Genomic DNA, 16647 nt, shown 5'->3' on the forward strand with positions numbered 1-16647 from the left:
CCATTTGCTTCCAAAATTAAAATGAATATTTTACAACTAAAAGTCTATTTACTAAGTCTACAAACAGGGACAAAACCAGTTTAGAATCTACGTTCAAAGACAGTGGCTTTGTTTCTTCTTTTATTTTTTAAGTCACTCAGGAGAAGCAGTCCTAGAGATTTCTTCCTGTTACATGGCTGAGTCCTAGCACTTTCAAGCATTTGTTGAGGATCCTGTTCCACCACAGCCAGTGCTTCCACATTTCTCAAAATACACACACACATTTTTTTAAAGTCTCATTTAAAACTTTATAAAGGAAAAACTTACAATTGCTTTCTATTACGGACAATATAAAAAAGAACTATTATATATTCCCCTAGATAACTTAGATCTTTAGAACAGCAATGGAAACTACAGCTTTTTAAAACAGCAATATCAGATTCTGTTGGGCCAGGTGAACAAGCAAAATAAACATACTAACAAAATTCCAAAGCACGGTGGTTCTTACTATCATTATTATCGGGGTGTTGGCAATTACACAAAATCACCAACAATATTACAAATGTTATTTCTATGATGGACTCTATTAGCCAGGCACATATATCTGAGTGTTACATCATTACAATACCAGTTTATTAAACCTCTTCACTGTGGCTCAATGAAAAAAATATTTGCAGTTGCAAGGAAAATATCTGCAGTTTCACTCCAGATAATAACACAAAGAAACAAGTTATTAAACAGCAATGATAGCATAAACCTGCATTGTCTTTTACCTGTCTTATTTTCAAGTTCGTTTCACCATCTAAGTTGGACGTTTCAATGTGGCACATGGCCTGAGGTTCACTGCAGTTTAGAAGTAAGAAACACAAAGGTTAGTGGGGGAAGGAAAGACAGTAGTAACAACTTACTCAACTGCTTAGATTCACCAAATGTTTTCTGTTCTACAGGAAGCCACAGTTATCATTCTAATGGCAAAGTGCTGGGAGGCAGGACCCATGCATGACAGCTCCCGGATCAGCTTTGCAGGCAGAAGGACCCTAATGCCACTCCCTGAGAATGATCAGTAATGATCTTCAAGACAATGTAAATGAATAATTTGTCTCATTATATTTAAATGAAATAACCCATGTAGACATGACACAATATGTATTTGAAATACAAAACGAGATTTGTGTCCAGACATATCTTCAACTCAGTAATATCAGTGAGATTTTGTGCTCATGGATCACATGTAAATTGGTTAAGGAAGTGGTTGATTAGAAAATTCTAGATTGCTACTTCTACAAACTTGGCACTTACTGTCCCTTTAGTTATGAAAAATAGCACTGCATGAATCATAGTGCTAAAATTTTAACACCTGTGTTAAAATTTATATGAACATTTTCCAATGAGAGTGGATGAATACTTTTATAATACCAAGTTCTGCTCTTCTATTTCTTAAGCTTGCTAGGCATTCAATTTTATTTTGATTCACTTCAACATCTGTATATATTTTAAATTCATCAAATCAAGTGATTAGTGTCCTATTACCTTATTTTTGTAATTTTGAGGCTACTAGCTCTTCTCTTCCCATTCCTCATAGTTTATAACAACCTTGTGAACTCCAGTTTCCTCTGCATGCTTATGTCTAGCTGACTTTGTTTAGACATCCCTAACCACTGCTCTTCCCTCCTCTCTCCTCACTCTTCTCTCCATCATCTTCCCAGTACCTGTGTGATTTCTGTGGCAACAAAACCTAAAACTACAGACAACTTGGCTATATTTGATCTAATCCTAGATGGAGTATTTTACATGTCCCCACCACAGAGTTCCCATAAACTTTGATGGGCGGTACCTGTTGTAAGGAGTGTTTTATCCTAGGTACAATGCCTGGGACAGTCTTCTTTTCTTCATATGCTGACTTTAATGTCCTAGCAACTGGACACACATGAGTTGGTAGATCAACTGCATTAACTTGATCCTCAACTCTAAGGAAAAGCACTCTGAGGCTAAATCCATTGTAACCTTGGTTTACTACACTGCTAATATGATATATTTAGAGCAAAGAGAAAAAAGTTTTCTAAGTCTAAAGTATCCAGAATTTTCTAATCAACTTTCAATTTGCACATGTGAAAATAAACTGTTCCAAATTTCAGAGTGAGGATGGGATACAACTTTGTGGCCTATAGGTTTGACAGTCCCTTAAACACATGGAGATAAATCAAATGTTTCACATATTTATCTTGAAATAACTTTACAAATACCTCAACTCACTCTGTAGGCTTCCTTTCATAAGGACTGCCACTTTTACCCAACTGGATAATCAAAACTTTGTTTCTTAGTAAGTGTCACAACACTAATTTGCCTCTGGCAGCTGCTCCAAATTCGTAATAAACTTCTATATGTGTTTGAAACACAAATGGCTTATTAAATTATAAAATGCATCTTCTGGTAATGTAGAAGCATGATGATAAACAAAATGGTAAATGACAACAATGATTCCATGTACTGGCACTCATATGCTTTAAATTTTTACTGATTAATATACTTATCCAAGCCAGTCTCCTATTAAAATAACATTCTAATTCTGTCTCTTTTTTGTTTTTCCCACAAAGCAATTTTTCTTAAACATTAAGCAGAAAGTTAAAAAGCTCCAATGGAATGGCTGACTTCTCTTGGAAGTCATGGATACACACCCAAATTCAGAACATTCTTTACAAATCACTTAAGGTAGCTGTGATGGAAGCAGCTCTTAGAGTGCTGTGAAAAGGCAGCAAGAAATCTTAGAGGAGAATCATGCTAGATCATTAATATTTCAGCAAGTTATGATGACATCCAAAACACAAACCACAGAGAGGCAAAGCAGGCTTTCTGATTAGTAAGTGGAAAAATGGAACAAGATGCGCATCACGATACAGACACTAGTACACAGCTGAAATTTATCACAGGAACGTGCACTTCTTCACGAGTCACAGTGGGATAAAAACTGATCCCAAAGCATGCGGTACGAAATGTGTAATATCCAGCTTTGTGCAGGGGGTCCTCCATAAACCCCATGTAAGCTCAAATTGCAATCGTAATCACTGGAAGGATTCTATACACAGAAAATTTAAGATATGCAAAGACAGGAGGTTTAACATCTAATCAATTTTTATTGACTATTTCATGAAGACATTAATATTTGAAAGAATATCCTGGAGAGGTAATAAATTAGGTCTTCCTAATCAGGCACTTTTTCAAAAGATGAATATTTATCAACATTACATAGGAAATGGGAATCTAACTTTACCGGCATGTCTCTTGCACTCCTATTGAAAATAACAGGAGTTACATCAGCCCGAACTAAAGGCAGTTATCATCCTACATGATATTTGCAAACTGCAAAACATCATGAAATGTCCATACCAAGAAGTATCAGAAAGCTCAAATTTTAAAGAGACAGGATACAACTTGGGTGTAACTGCTCTCAGTTTAGGGTGAGGACCCGCATACACATCCTGTACAGCTTGGTGGTTCTAACCTGGAGGACAGACTGATGAGATCTGCTGGGAGATGTTCCCCATTGGTCACCTTCACTATTTCCCCTACTGCCACCTACATGTCCCAGTTTAAAATAATGAAAATGGGGGGAGGGAAGAGGATGAATAACACAGGGAGGAAAAATAAATGGACAAAAGAGACAGAATATAAAATTATTATAGAAAATAATACATGTTAATAAAAATGTGTAATGCCAATTTTTTCAAAATTTATTTTGATCAGGTCTGAAGGTACAGGAAAATATTTAATACTTACGGATTACTGTTTGTTTTTAGGCCCAAATTTAAAATTTTTAATACAAAATTATTTCCTCACAATCCTATCAAATTAAAGACAGAGCTACTTAATCTTACAAATTTAATTTAGTCCAATTCCTTAATGTTGTGATATAGAATAATAAGGATAATATATTAGGGTCAGTCATTAGCTAAAGTTTAGAGGTTAAAAATAAAACCAATAGAAGCCAGTACCACGATGTAACAGGCCAAGCGTCTGCCTGTGGTGCTGGCATCCAGTTTCGGTGCCAGTTCTAGTCCCAGCTGCTTCCTTCTGATCCAGCTCTCTTCTTCTGGTCTGAGAAAGCTGCAGAGGATGGCTCGAGCCCTTCCATCTGTGCACTCAAATGGGAGACTCATAAGAAGCACCAGGCTCCTGACTTTGGATTGGCTCATTTCTTGTTGTTGTGGAAATTTGGGGAATAAATCAGTAGATGGAAGATCTCTCTCTGTCTCTCCTTTTCTGTCTGTAACTACCTTTCTAAAAGGATTTTTTAAAAATAAAACAAGTACAAAATTATGCTTTCTGCATAATTTATTCATATTTCTTAAGATTAACATACACTTAAACTAAGTAAGTGGGCAGAAATAGTTATCTAATAGTACAGCCTTTATATTATATTTTAAATCTACCAAACAACCAAAATCAATAAATGAGAACATCTTTTTAGAACATTTTCTCTGTTGAAATTTAACCATTGTGTATGTTGTACTGATTTTAGAAACTGTTTGGATCTATCAATACTGATAGATACCAGTAAATGTTTTTAATATTTAGAAAATATTGCTACAGAATAATCTAAAATTTGGGAAAAACAAGCATGTAGCTTACAGAGGAGTTCAGGGGCACAATAGGCACATATGACAAATACTGGGAAATTCTCAGCTTAGAAGCAAGTCTAAGGTCAGGTCCAGATGACCAATTATCATCACATATTTTAGCAAAAGCAAACATTGTAATTAATTGTTCAGCATATATGCCTTTCTGTGACAGTATCTCTAAGAGTTTAATGCAGAAAAATGTACTTCCATTAAACTGTTAGAAGCTATTATTACTATTCTGCAAAAATACAGCATTTTGATCATTACTGATCCAATACATTCTTCAAACTTTCACTCAGTACCATAAAATTCTAAAATTTATCTAAAATTCAATTTATCTAAACAAAAATAACTGATAAATAATAGAACTGGCTCATTTAATCTGTCTTTCTCAATGAAAGAATGCTAAGCAAGACTTGAGAGATTAAAAGTTTATTCAAAATCATTGAGCCAGGATAAAAATCTTGGTTTTCTGCCTCTTATGCAGAGTTCTCTCCATAATCTAAGACAATGACAATGAGTTCACACTTAGACTCATCCTCACATAGTCACCTAGGCATCCCTGGCTTTGCTCCAGTTTCAGAAATATATCTGATAAAACTGACAATAAAAAGAAATTAAGGATATAAGTGTTGATTACAAAAAATCTCTATTAATATACCTGGTGGGAAAAACAGCTACAGTTAAACAAAACCAAATAAAAAAGTCACTAACTACAGTTATCAGCTCTTTCAAATATTTGTAGAGTTTTTATAAGTATCCAGATAACTTTTTTTTCTTCTTCTTCTTTTTCTTTTCTTCTTCTTTTGTTTTTGGAAAGGCTTATTTACAGAGAGAGAGAAACTGAGAAAAAAAATCTTCCATCCATTGGCTCACACCCTAAGTGGCTGCAACAGCCAGAGCTGAGCCAGTTCGAAGCCAGGGGCTTCTTCAGGGTCTCTCATCCAGGTTCAGGTTCACCCAGGCCATCCTTCACTGCTTTTCCACACCATCAGCAGAGATCTGGTTCAGAAGTGGAGCAGCCAGGACACGTACTGGTGTCCATATGGATGCTGGCCCTTGCAGGTGAAGAAGAGCCTGTTGAGCCACTGAATCAGCCCCATAAATATTCAGATAATGCTTATCTGCCTAATTCATTGTCACTGATTTGTCACGAACCGAGTCACTTTAAATCATGACCTGATTAAATAGATTTTGAAAAAAGGACACAGTCCATATTTTCATGTGGGTTTTACAAATAAAACTGTCCAAGGAAATGATGATTAAACAACCTCTAAAATCTTGGAAACATTCTTAATTTATATCAGGACTAGCTTTTTTTTTTTTTAAACCTGAAACCATTTGAAAGTCATATTATTTAAATGGTAACCATGTCATATATTTTGAATACTAAATCAAAACTATTTAAAATAATGAATAAAGCAAAAAAATATCTAAATCCAGCAACAGAAGGAACTTAAAGTATTTTTGTTGGAAGAATATGGCATTTCGATAGGTATGATGACATAAAAAATCATTCATCCTATATATTCTGCAATTGGAGTGAAGAAACTCTGCAGGGATATTTGAACGCATCATAACGGAATGTACAATGAAAATGGATCGAGAGATAAAATTAATAGAACTCAACCCATGTCTTATATAAAATAAATGACAGGAAATCATAACAAAAGTTAGCGATCTGTGCAAAATAGTTTGGACACATCCAGAAGGAGAGTAGACCCTCAGCTATAATTATAACTTTTTTTAAATACTTCTCATTTTATTTTATACCAAAAGCCTGAAAGAGCCCTTCAAGTCCAATTATTCCTACGTGCTTAATAAAAAAAAAAATCAGTGGAGAGGCTTAAAGATCTTCGTTTATTCCTTATTTCCTTGGAGAAATCACCAGATCAATGCAGGGTAGAGAAGCCATCCTCTACACTGTTTGAGCATTAGGAGGTGTCTCTACCTTGATGAGAGAAGTACAGTGTCAGCAGGTATATACTCTTTGCCTTTTATTATAACTATATCTCCAACATTTACCTGAAAGAAAACTGGGAATCGGTTAATTTTGTGCACTGAAAAATAGTTACAAATATACAACCCACTCCAATTAAGCATAGACTACAGCAAAAATGGCTCCTGGGAAGCAAGAATCACTTAAAATGGCATATAGTTATCTAGCAGGGTTGGCCAGGGACAGGGCCATCTTTTTAAAAATTAATGCTGTCTGTGTTGGATCAGTCCTGTAACTCACCCTAATAAAATATATCTATCCGTTTTATGCACTGAGTTGACATCTCAACTTGTCATGTCCTTTTGTTTTGACATAATCATAAAAAGGAGGAGTTTGCCAACCGAAATCTTTACACACATTAAAAATAAACATCCTCATCTCCTTACAATATTATTTGTTAACTCAGTGATGAACAAGACACAAACGAAACTTAAAGGTACACCAAGGGCACAAACTGGTAGACACAACTGAAGTGACAGTTTGTCACACAGCATTGGTAAACAATATAACTGCAACTAAGGAACAAGCTGGCTTTCCTCACCTGACTGAGTTATCATGAGAGCCATTCGCATTATATCATGAAGCTTGCCTTTTCTTTTAGTGCACAAATGAACCTAAAAGTTTCAATATCTCTTGGTATTTCAGTGCCTCATCATTCTTTCTTGAACTCTAAAATAACACTTTACTCGGGGAATGAAGCAAATAACATAAACAGTAAGGATGATGGCAGAGGGATCCCACTGTGTCCTGCTTTGTATGTCAGGAAGGTTAAGTAGGAAGGTGGGGTAAGGTAGGAAGGAAGGTGTCCTTTTATTTACAATGTGTGTGTTGACTGGGAAGCTCTGGATACCTCAAGTGGAAAAAAAGATTTATTGTCATTGAAATAGGAAATGTGGACTATGCCTGCAACTGGTTAAATTGTCAGGGGATCTGGGATCAAGCACCCCTATCTCACAAGAGGACAGATAAAAATAAAGACCACAAGAAACCACAGACACAAAAATAAACCAGCTCTTAAGATAATGTGCTGTGACAGTACCCTAACAGTAAGATAAGAGATTATCTACAATTAGAGAGAATGCTATCCAAGTAAGAATTTAATTGTTCTTTCATCATCTCCTATGTTCATGCTTCCTCATCAATGAAACTGTATGTTTCATAAAAATCAGGGCCACATGTATCTAAAACCTAGTGCAACACATAACAGATTTCAACAATGCCTGATTGGAATGCTTCCAATGTATTTATCCATCGTAATACAAAAGAAGGGCATGTAATTTTAAACTGCTGGAAATATTAACATCTGCTTACTCAGTGGCCTAGGTCCACTAAATGCTCAAGCAGTTTGTCTCATATACTGTGAGGAAACAAAGAACTTGGTTCCTGCTAGGATGCTTATGTTAGGATCAATTTCTCAACAACAACAACAACCACCTCAGTATGTTTTCTCTTTGCTTCTGAGCCCATAAAATGGCATTCCCTCTTCCAGCATTGTGTATGTATGTACGGGACAGAAGAAAAGACCAAGACAGAAAATGTGTTTTGATAATTTATTCCAGTGGGAGGAAGGCCATGAGACGTAGGTGTACTCCCCAAATTATTAAAGATTAGAAAATATTTAAGGCTTTGTATTCACCATTTTGAGCTTTCTCAAATCACTGACATTAGCAATTATGAGGATGATGTGAAAAGGATTAAATTATCAAACTGTAAAGAATGGAGTTAAAACTGAATTTGTTTTTGTTAAATTCTAGATCCCAGAATTTTTACACTTTTATCATGAGATACAATGTGTTTAACCCAAAGAAACACAATTCATGGCAGAAATTTTCATGCATTAAAGCAGCTCTCTAGGGAGACCATTTCTGTGTGCATTCAGCTTCCATGTTGCACTTCCCTGCTAACCCACAAGGGTGTGTTTTGAGCACTTGGTCAAGAAGCCATTTTTACCTAGCTGGCATCTCAGCATAAAAGAACTTGTTGGCTTCTAATTCTGTGTTGTCATACAGGAACCCTTATCTGGGTTGCTACTGCAAACTCACTGTGTGGCCCATATATTCAGTAAATATTTGTTAATGAACACCATGTATTTTTTTTTCTAAGTTGCTATGGCATGTTAAATTATGGCTTTATTTGCCACAAATTATGTCTATAAAATGCCATAATTTCTTATAATTTCTCTGTTGGATATCCATGCTTCCTAATTTTTCATTAGTGTAAATAAGGCTACAATAAACATCTTATGCAGGTAAAGGGATTTTCTACTTTATTTCCTTGATGTGAATTCCTAGAATCCTTTTTTTTTAATATAAAAAGCCAAACTACTCATCCATAATAGTATATGAATGAAACACATAATGATAAAAATCTGAAATACATTGAACATATAGCAAATGATACCTCAATATTTAAACTTACACACTAATACTGCTAGATCCATTATTAAACTGACTCTCACTATGGTTACTTATTATTGTTAATTTTTAATTTTCTCATGGTTTTAATCATTTGTCATACTGCAAATACTTGACACATGATGCCTACTTAATTTGTGAAATTTGTTGTACATTATTTTTAAATTTTATGTAATTCATAAATCTTGAGATGTTATTCTATTCTAAATATTTATCAAAATATTCTATTTGTATTCTTTTCAGACATATATTTTAAAAATTAAGATTATTTATTCTTTGTTTTTTTTAAAGATTTTATTTTCATTATTTTTTTATTGGAAAGGCAGATATACAGAGAGGAGAGACAGAGAGGAAGATCTTCCGTCCAATGATTCACTCCCCAAGTGAGCGCAACGGGCCGATACTATGCCGATCCAAAGCCAGGAGCCTCTTTCGGGTCTCCCACGCGGGTGCAGGTTCCCAAGGCTTTGGGCCGTCCTCGACTGCTTTCCCAGGCCACAGGCAGGGAGCTGGAAGGGAAGCGGGGCTGCTGGGATTAGAACCGGCGCCCATATGGGATCCTGGGCGTGCAAGGGGAGGACCTTTAACCACTTGCGCCACCGCGCCGGGCCCAGATTATTTATTCTTAATGAAAAGGCATATTTATAGAGAGTAGGAGAGGCAAAAATCTCCCATCTACAAGCCTAAAGCCTTGGTTCACTACAGCCATATGGGAGACCCAAAAGAAGCTCCTGGCTCCTTGCTTTTGGCTTGGATCACTCAGCCCCAGACACTGCAGCCATTTAGGGAGTGAACGAGCAGATGAAAAACCTTTCTTTCCTCCTCTTCTTTTCTTCATAAAATATACCTTTCCAGTAAAATTAAGTAAATCTTTTTTTTTGAAGAAAATCTGTTTATCACACTTATACTTTATCTATATTCTATCTAAAAAGGTTTAATTCCACAAATGCCAGCCAGATGAGCATAAAAGAAATAATCTTTTTGTATTTAAATTTTTCTCTCATGAAAATGCAATGAGCATCACAGAAATTAAAGAAAGCATAATGTAGGCATTTTCCTCTTTGTTAATCTTATGTCAAGACAAAAGAAGTGAGGGTGGTGAATTTTCAACAAGAAGAGATGTCAGTCTTTGTTGTAGCCACTGACTTAAAGTTAACAGAAATGCAATTAATTCTTACTTCAGAGGGACTTTTTTTTTTCCTGGATGGGGATACAAGATAGCCCTTAACATCACATCGCAGGGAATACTGGAGGGCAACTGAACTGCTATTTGTGAGATCAACTCCTTGTAAACTAGCAACCCTCAGAAGCAAAGACTCCTCGGTTGAATTCTTTGGCCTCCAAAAAATGTTTCACCAAGTTACAAAGGTTTATTTTCTTCCAGAATTAAGGGAGAGTCAATCATACCTGCTTACCTTTTGACAGTGAGCTCTGACAAGCACTGGGCACCTGGAGAGCATTTATTGCATTATGGCACACTAACTGTGGGAGGACTTGGAGCGGTCCCACTAGCAGATTACTCCCTCTCATCAGAGAACTGACTACTATTTCATTAGAATATTTCTGGTGTGTAAGACTTTTCTTTAAAAAGGAATCAGCATTATGTAAATGTGATTCATCTCAACAAGTGGAAATTGAGGTGGAATCTGTACATATGAAACATCAGAACTCTTATTTTTATTTGTATTGGACAGATGACCAAAACAAAAAAATCAGAAAACAAAATAGTTCATGGTTAAATAAAATCTATGAAAAAAGTACTAAAAATATACTGTGGATGAAATAAAATTTCCTAGCTATTAAGTTTCAAAATAAATTTTCCTAGAGTATTAAGACATTAAATAGGCATGATAAAGAATTTATGTATGTCCACATTATTAACTAATAATAACAGCTTTCATTTTAGTAGAATCTTTGACATCTATCTATAATACAATATATGTAAAGTATATCCATTACAATGTATTTCTTTGTATTTGTTTTTCTGGGATAGAATAGCAATCAAAGCATACCTTTTCCCAATGAACAATTTCCCAAGCACCATTTCTCAACACTGTAAAGACAAAAGGTGACATTTAAAAGAACTTTTAAAAACCACTGTGAAAAGGCTGTGACCAAATCATCAGTTTAAATGACTAGCTTCAGAGTAAACAGTAGCATTATTACAGATAGCAAATATATGTGAATCATGCAAACAATAGAAACAATGTACATCTCAGTGCCCACAATCTTTTCTCTAATGTTATCAAGGCTTTATTCAGTACCCAGAGGTATCAATAAGCTTGACTGGAGGAGAAAAGTTGCAAAAAATGAAATGGAGTGAGAGGCTTTGCAACATCCCTAATGCCACAACAGTAGTAATATGTTTTTTATTAGAGTCAATACTTTTTTTTAAGATAAGGAGCAATTATGTTTTTAATAATAAAAACTTTAGCACATGGAATTAACAGGTACATTTATCTCACACACAAAAAGTCAAATTATGCATATGTAGCTTACTGAAAAAAGTGAAGAGGTGACAATGATTAAATCTGATAAGTAGGAATTTCTGAGGCTTTCCTTACTTCAATGAAGTTATCCTATACTCTGTCACCTCCCACCTGTCCAAGGCATACTGAACACAACAGTAAGCACTAAAATTTAAACAAAAACAAGAATAGGGAATAATGTGAGTAGACACGACAGCCTGTAAAAGAAGTCCACTCACCACTCCAGACAGTGAATTCCCTGAAGGCAAAGCTAATAGTTACTTCAACATTATATTCCCTGGAAACAGCACAGTACCTGGCACAAAGGGCTACTCAGCAAATATTGAAAGAGTAAAAATTTATAGGTGAAAAAACATTAATTTCACTTTCTTTTGATGTTATGAAATAAAAAGTTTGAGACAGCTGGTAAAAAATAGACACTTTCATTCTTGAAACATTAAAGAGAAAATCTAATGCTTAATTATAGTTTTTGACCAGTATCACAATATAAATTATTTTAATCTAAATAAAATATTTCTAAATAGAAAAATCTAAATAGATTTTTGTTTCAAAGCTCCCTTAGCGCAGGGATTATATCTCATTCATTTCTTTTTTTTATGGTAGACTTTAGAATATTAAGTTTTATTTATTTGAAAGAGAAAAACAGATCTAGAGAGCTTTCAATGGTTCATTCCCCAAAAGTCAGCAAAAGTGAGGGCTGGGCCCAAGCTGGCATGAGCTCAAGCTGGGTCTCCCATGAGAGACGCACAGACAGGTACTTAATTTATCAAGTGTTGCTTCCCACAGTAAGAGGCTGGACTCAGAAGCACAGCTGGGACTTGAATGCAGTCACTCTAATATGAGGTGCAGGTACCCAAGTGACATTCTAGTCCCCGAGCCAAATACCCAGGCTCGACTCATTTCTTTATCTCTGGTATCTCACAGTGCTCTTGGCAATAACACTTTGGAATGCCACACAAACAGAATACAAGAATGAATGCCTTGCAGTACATTTTTGGTGACATGATTTCAAGTTGAAGAGCTAAAACTCGATTTCTAGTATAATATCGTAACTAGTGAAAGAATTCAAGGTTCCAGTGTTAACATCCAGGGGCCAGAAGTCTAAATCACCGGTATCTAACATCAATATAAGTGTCTTACAACAAACTCTAAGGCCTGTGGAGTTTACCTAGCTGTTCTCAGTCCGTGGACTCCTTGACATTGCTCATGATCACATAGCTCACAGTAAGACAGGCCTGGTTTAAGGTGATGCCTCTGTGGGTTTCTAGCAGTTTCTTTTTCAAACTTATTTACAATGGATAAAGAATAAGTGGAAGCTTTAACTCACCAACATAATCACTTAACCCAGTGGCTAAAATATAAGTACTTAAACAGAGTCAGCAAAGTGCCATTCATATTAACTATATGCAAGATTCCTTGACAGCATAATGATTTGACTAAATTTATAATCATTTAGATCACAAAAAATTTAACAGTTTCTAGGTTTCCTTATCACCATCTCCTTGTATTCTTCCTTGTATTAATAAACATTCTCCCAACTGCAATACTTTAAAAAAATGTCCAATATTTCTAATATTAAGAGATTTCACTAAAAAATAAAGGTTTTAAGGTTACACAGGATGAGTAGATTTTAGATATACGCTGTTACACAGCACAGAGACTATACTTAAAAATAATACATCATATTATGTTTGAAAACTCAGGGCTGATTGTGAACATCTTCATCATAAAATGGAAAGTATATGAGATTATGAATATGTTGCTAGCCTGATTTAATGATTTCATGACATACATAGGTCAAAACTATATACCATATGCACAATTTTATTTGTTGAAAAAGATTGGCAATAAAAATAATAACATATTGAACATGAAGAGTCTATGAACAAAACTCACCAAAAAAGAAAAAAGAAAAAATAGGAAATTAAGAGTTGTAACTATTTGGAAATCTCAGAAGTTTGAGCAACTGGGCCATCAGTGCACACATGGTGCTTTGCAGCTGAGACAAAAGCCAAGCGGCCACCTGTTGACTTGGGGCTTACTAGTCCACTACTGCATTCATCGTTTCCTAATCGTCTTACACCCAGCCAAGTCCCCTGTTTAGGATATTTGCTTAGCCCATGCTCATGATGCTATTTTTCAACTGAATTACAACAAAAAAAAAAACTGAATGGATCTTAGAGTTCTGTCTGATGAGCTTTGAGAAGTGCAAAGTTCCCTGTGTTCCCCACCAAGAACAAGATCTCAAACTACAGAAGCATTCCTTATGGCTCTTTGGCAGCTACCTCCCTACCCTTACACTGTCCCTGGGCAAGTTCAGTCAACACAGAATACTCTTATATTTCACACACCTGGACTCTGACAGCATGTATGTATTTCTGTATTGTATATTCAAGTAATCTCTCTAAGATTCTATTCAACAGATTTTTCTTTTGCCCATCCAATACACAGCACTATGATATACTGACTTCCGGACTCTGTTTATTTCACTGATCAATATGCACCTCTTCACAGTACTGCATTGCCATCCTGATGGTGTAACAGTGAGAGCCTTGGAATTACATTTTAAAAATGTTTCAACCTCTTACCCCTATTATTATGACTTCCTAAGTCCTCTGCATTTCAATATAAAGTTCAGAATGAAACAAGAACGTGCACACGTGTACACACACACACTTCTTGAAATTTGATTTGGGGCTCAATTTGAATTCATGGACATACTATATCTATCCATTTACTTGTATCTCTACTAATTTCTCCCTAAAAATTTAGGTTTTAGTGACTCGGTCTCTAATTACCTTTATTTCTTGATATTTGTTTCTTACTGTTACAAATGGTATTCCTTATTCTACTTTTCAATTAGTCATTGTTAGTATACAGAATTTCATTAAACTTCTCTACAATGATTTTGGTTTCTTATAACTATTAAACTTACTTGCTATATTGGGTATTTTTATTTGTAATGCTTTTGTAATGTCAGAGCAGTGCTTCTGTAATCAATTCATCTTGTGCTTTGCTTTGCTACAAATACAATGTTATTAGGTTGTTTTGCTTGCTCATGTGCTTCACTGTTCATGTACTTATTTTAAAACTGTTAGTTTGCAAAACAAACAAACAAAAACAAACAAAAAAACCTGTTCAAAAACACGGCAGAACTTTTACTACTAAAAATGTCCCATAATGTTATGCCCCAAGCAACTCAAACACTGCTGATATTTTTAAATCTTTACTATCAGCAAAATCATCATCCCAGCTCAAGAAACCACTTATCTCCCAACTTGAGGTGAGCGGTAGCCCAACCACTAGTTTCATGAATTCATCATTCATCTTTTTCAGATTTTGTTTCCTCAAGGTATTTACAAAGATTTCAGATATTTGTAATAAATATTGTTATGTACGAGTACACACACACATAATGAGGTTATGTCTTACTTAAGCCTTTTCCATTGTCTCCCCTTCTCTCAGGAATAAGTTCAGGAAACTATGGAGCCTTTTCCTTTCTACTCTCCATCATCTGCCCTTGCCACTTTCTCTGCAACTTCACCCCTGACACATGCTGAAGAGTACCAAGTTTTGTTCTGCCTCAAATCCTTCGTGCAGGTTCTACAATTGGAATGCTCTTTCCACTCATCTTATATACCTCTATGCTCTTATCAGATCTCTCTCTCTTTTTTTTGTTTTATTTTAGGGTGTATTAAGGAGTCTTTATTAATCAAGTTTGGTGATAACAGGGCCCACTAAAAATTAGCAAATGCCAAGCCCATATGACAATTCAATGTTTTTGCAAAAAAACATTTTTTCTTACTTATTTGTGCGGCAGAGTGACATAAACACACAGAAACACACCTATCATCTACTGGGTTACTTTCCAAATGAGTCTAAGAGCCAGGCTGAGCAAGAGCAAAAATCAGGACCCATGAAATCCATCCAGGTCTCCACGTGGGTAGCAGGCACCTAGAAACTTGGATCATCAACTGTTGTCTTCCAAAGTTACATCAGCAGGAAACATGATCAGAAGCAGAGGAGTTGGGATTGGAATTGACACTCTGATACAGAATGCTGGCATCCCAAGTGGCAGCTTAACCTGCAGAACAACTCTAGCCTCCTGGTCTCAGGTTAAAGTCATTCCTTTCTTCTTTTTAAAAATTTATTTAAAATTTAGAGTTATATATAGAGGGGGAGACAGAGAGATCTTCTATTCTCCAGTTCACTCCCCAGGTGTCAGCAATGGCCAAGGCCAGGCAAAGGCAAAACCAGGAGCAAGGATCTTCTTCTGATTCTCCTACAGGGGCAGTAAGGACCCAAGCATTTGAGTCTTTTTCCACTAATTTTCCCAGCAATTAGCAGGGAGGTAGATTGGAAGTGGAGGAGTTGGGTGTAAAACATTATCCGCATGGGATGCTAGCATCCTAAGTGGTGAGTTAATACCCTGTGCCAGGAAGCCACTATTACTATTCCAATATTCATTTTATTGACATCCTATTGTTTAGTATGGTCTCTAAGCTTCAATCAGTGCCCTTCAGAGCACTTATCCCAAATTCACTATACCAAGGAAAGATTCTTTAAGGTCTGTCTGCTTTCCTAAGATTCTGTCCTACCCTAAGATTCACAACAGAATCCTTCTTTACTGAGCTCAAGACTATACTGCAAGTGTTAGGTCTCAAAAACTCGCTGAATGGAAGGCTAGATTCAAAAGCATCCCATGTATTTGGGACCATATGAAACCACAGTATTAGTTACACAGATTTATGATTTAGAAGATAAACCTTGCTCTGAGGAGCAAGGTAGACTTCATGCTAAAACAACAGACACATGACATTTAGTAAGTAGTTTCACAGGAAACTACTCCAGTAGCTCTTCAAAAAGTTTTGCATACAGTGATCATCTCATTCCTAGTATATGCCCTGCAGAACCAAAAACCCACGGTCTCACAAAACTTATTCATGAACATTTACTGAATGTCCACTGATGAACAGTAAAATGTGGTATGTACATGCAATGGAATTTTTCCATAAAAGGGAATGTAACGATAACACCACAACATGAATGAATCTTGAAGACAAGTGGAAAAAGCCAAACACAAAAGGCCATATATTATATGATTCCGTTTATATAAAATATCTAGAATAGACATTAGAATCATTAGAACA

At 35.7% G+C, this 16647-nt stretch overlaps 1 protein-coding gene across 2 annotated transcripts in view; it reads right to left on the reverse strand.

Moving 5' to 3' along the window:
• ATP8A1 (ATPase phospholipid transporting 8A1) overlaps positions 1–16647 on the reverse strand; it is a 220875-nt gene that overhangs the window by 151290 nt on the left and 52938 nt on the right. The window contains exons 6-8 of one of the 2 annotated variants that reach the window (XM_040966355.1): positions 11021–11061; positions 3479–3552; positions 753–822 (exon numbers count right to left, since the gene is read on the reverse strand). In XM_040966355.1, coding sequence (XP_040822289.1) covers positions 753–822; positions 3479–3552; positions 11021–11061 — 185 coding nt within the window. Of the gene's footprint in view, positions 1–752; positions 823–3478; positions 3553–6546; positions 6621–11020; positions 11062–16647 lie in introns of both variants that reach the window. The other variant, XM_040966356.1, reaches the window with a different exon arrangement.

This window comes from Ochotona curzoniae, unplaced genomic scaffold (assembly GCF_017591425.1).
Source record: "Ochotona curzoniae isolate NIBS_2020 unplaced genomic scaffold, NIBS_Ocur_1.0 scaffold_4505, whole genome shotgun sequence".
Classification (NCBI taxonomy): domain Eukaryota; kingdom Metazoa; phylum Chordata; class Mammalia; order Lagomorpha; family Ochotonidae; genus Ochotona; species Ochotona curzoniae.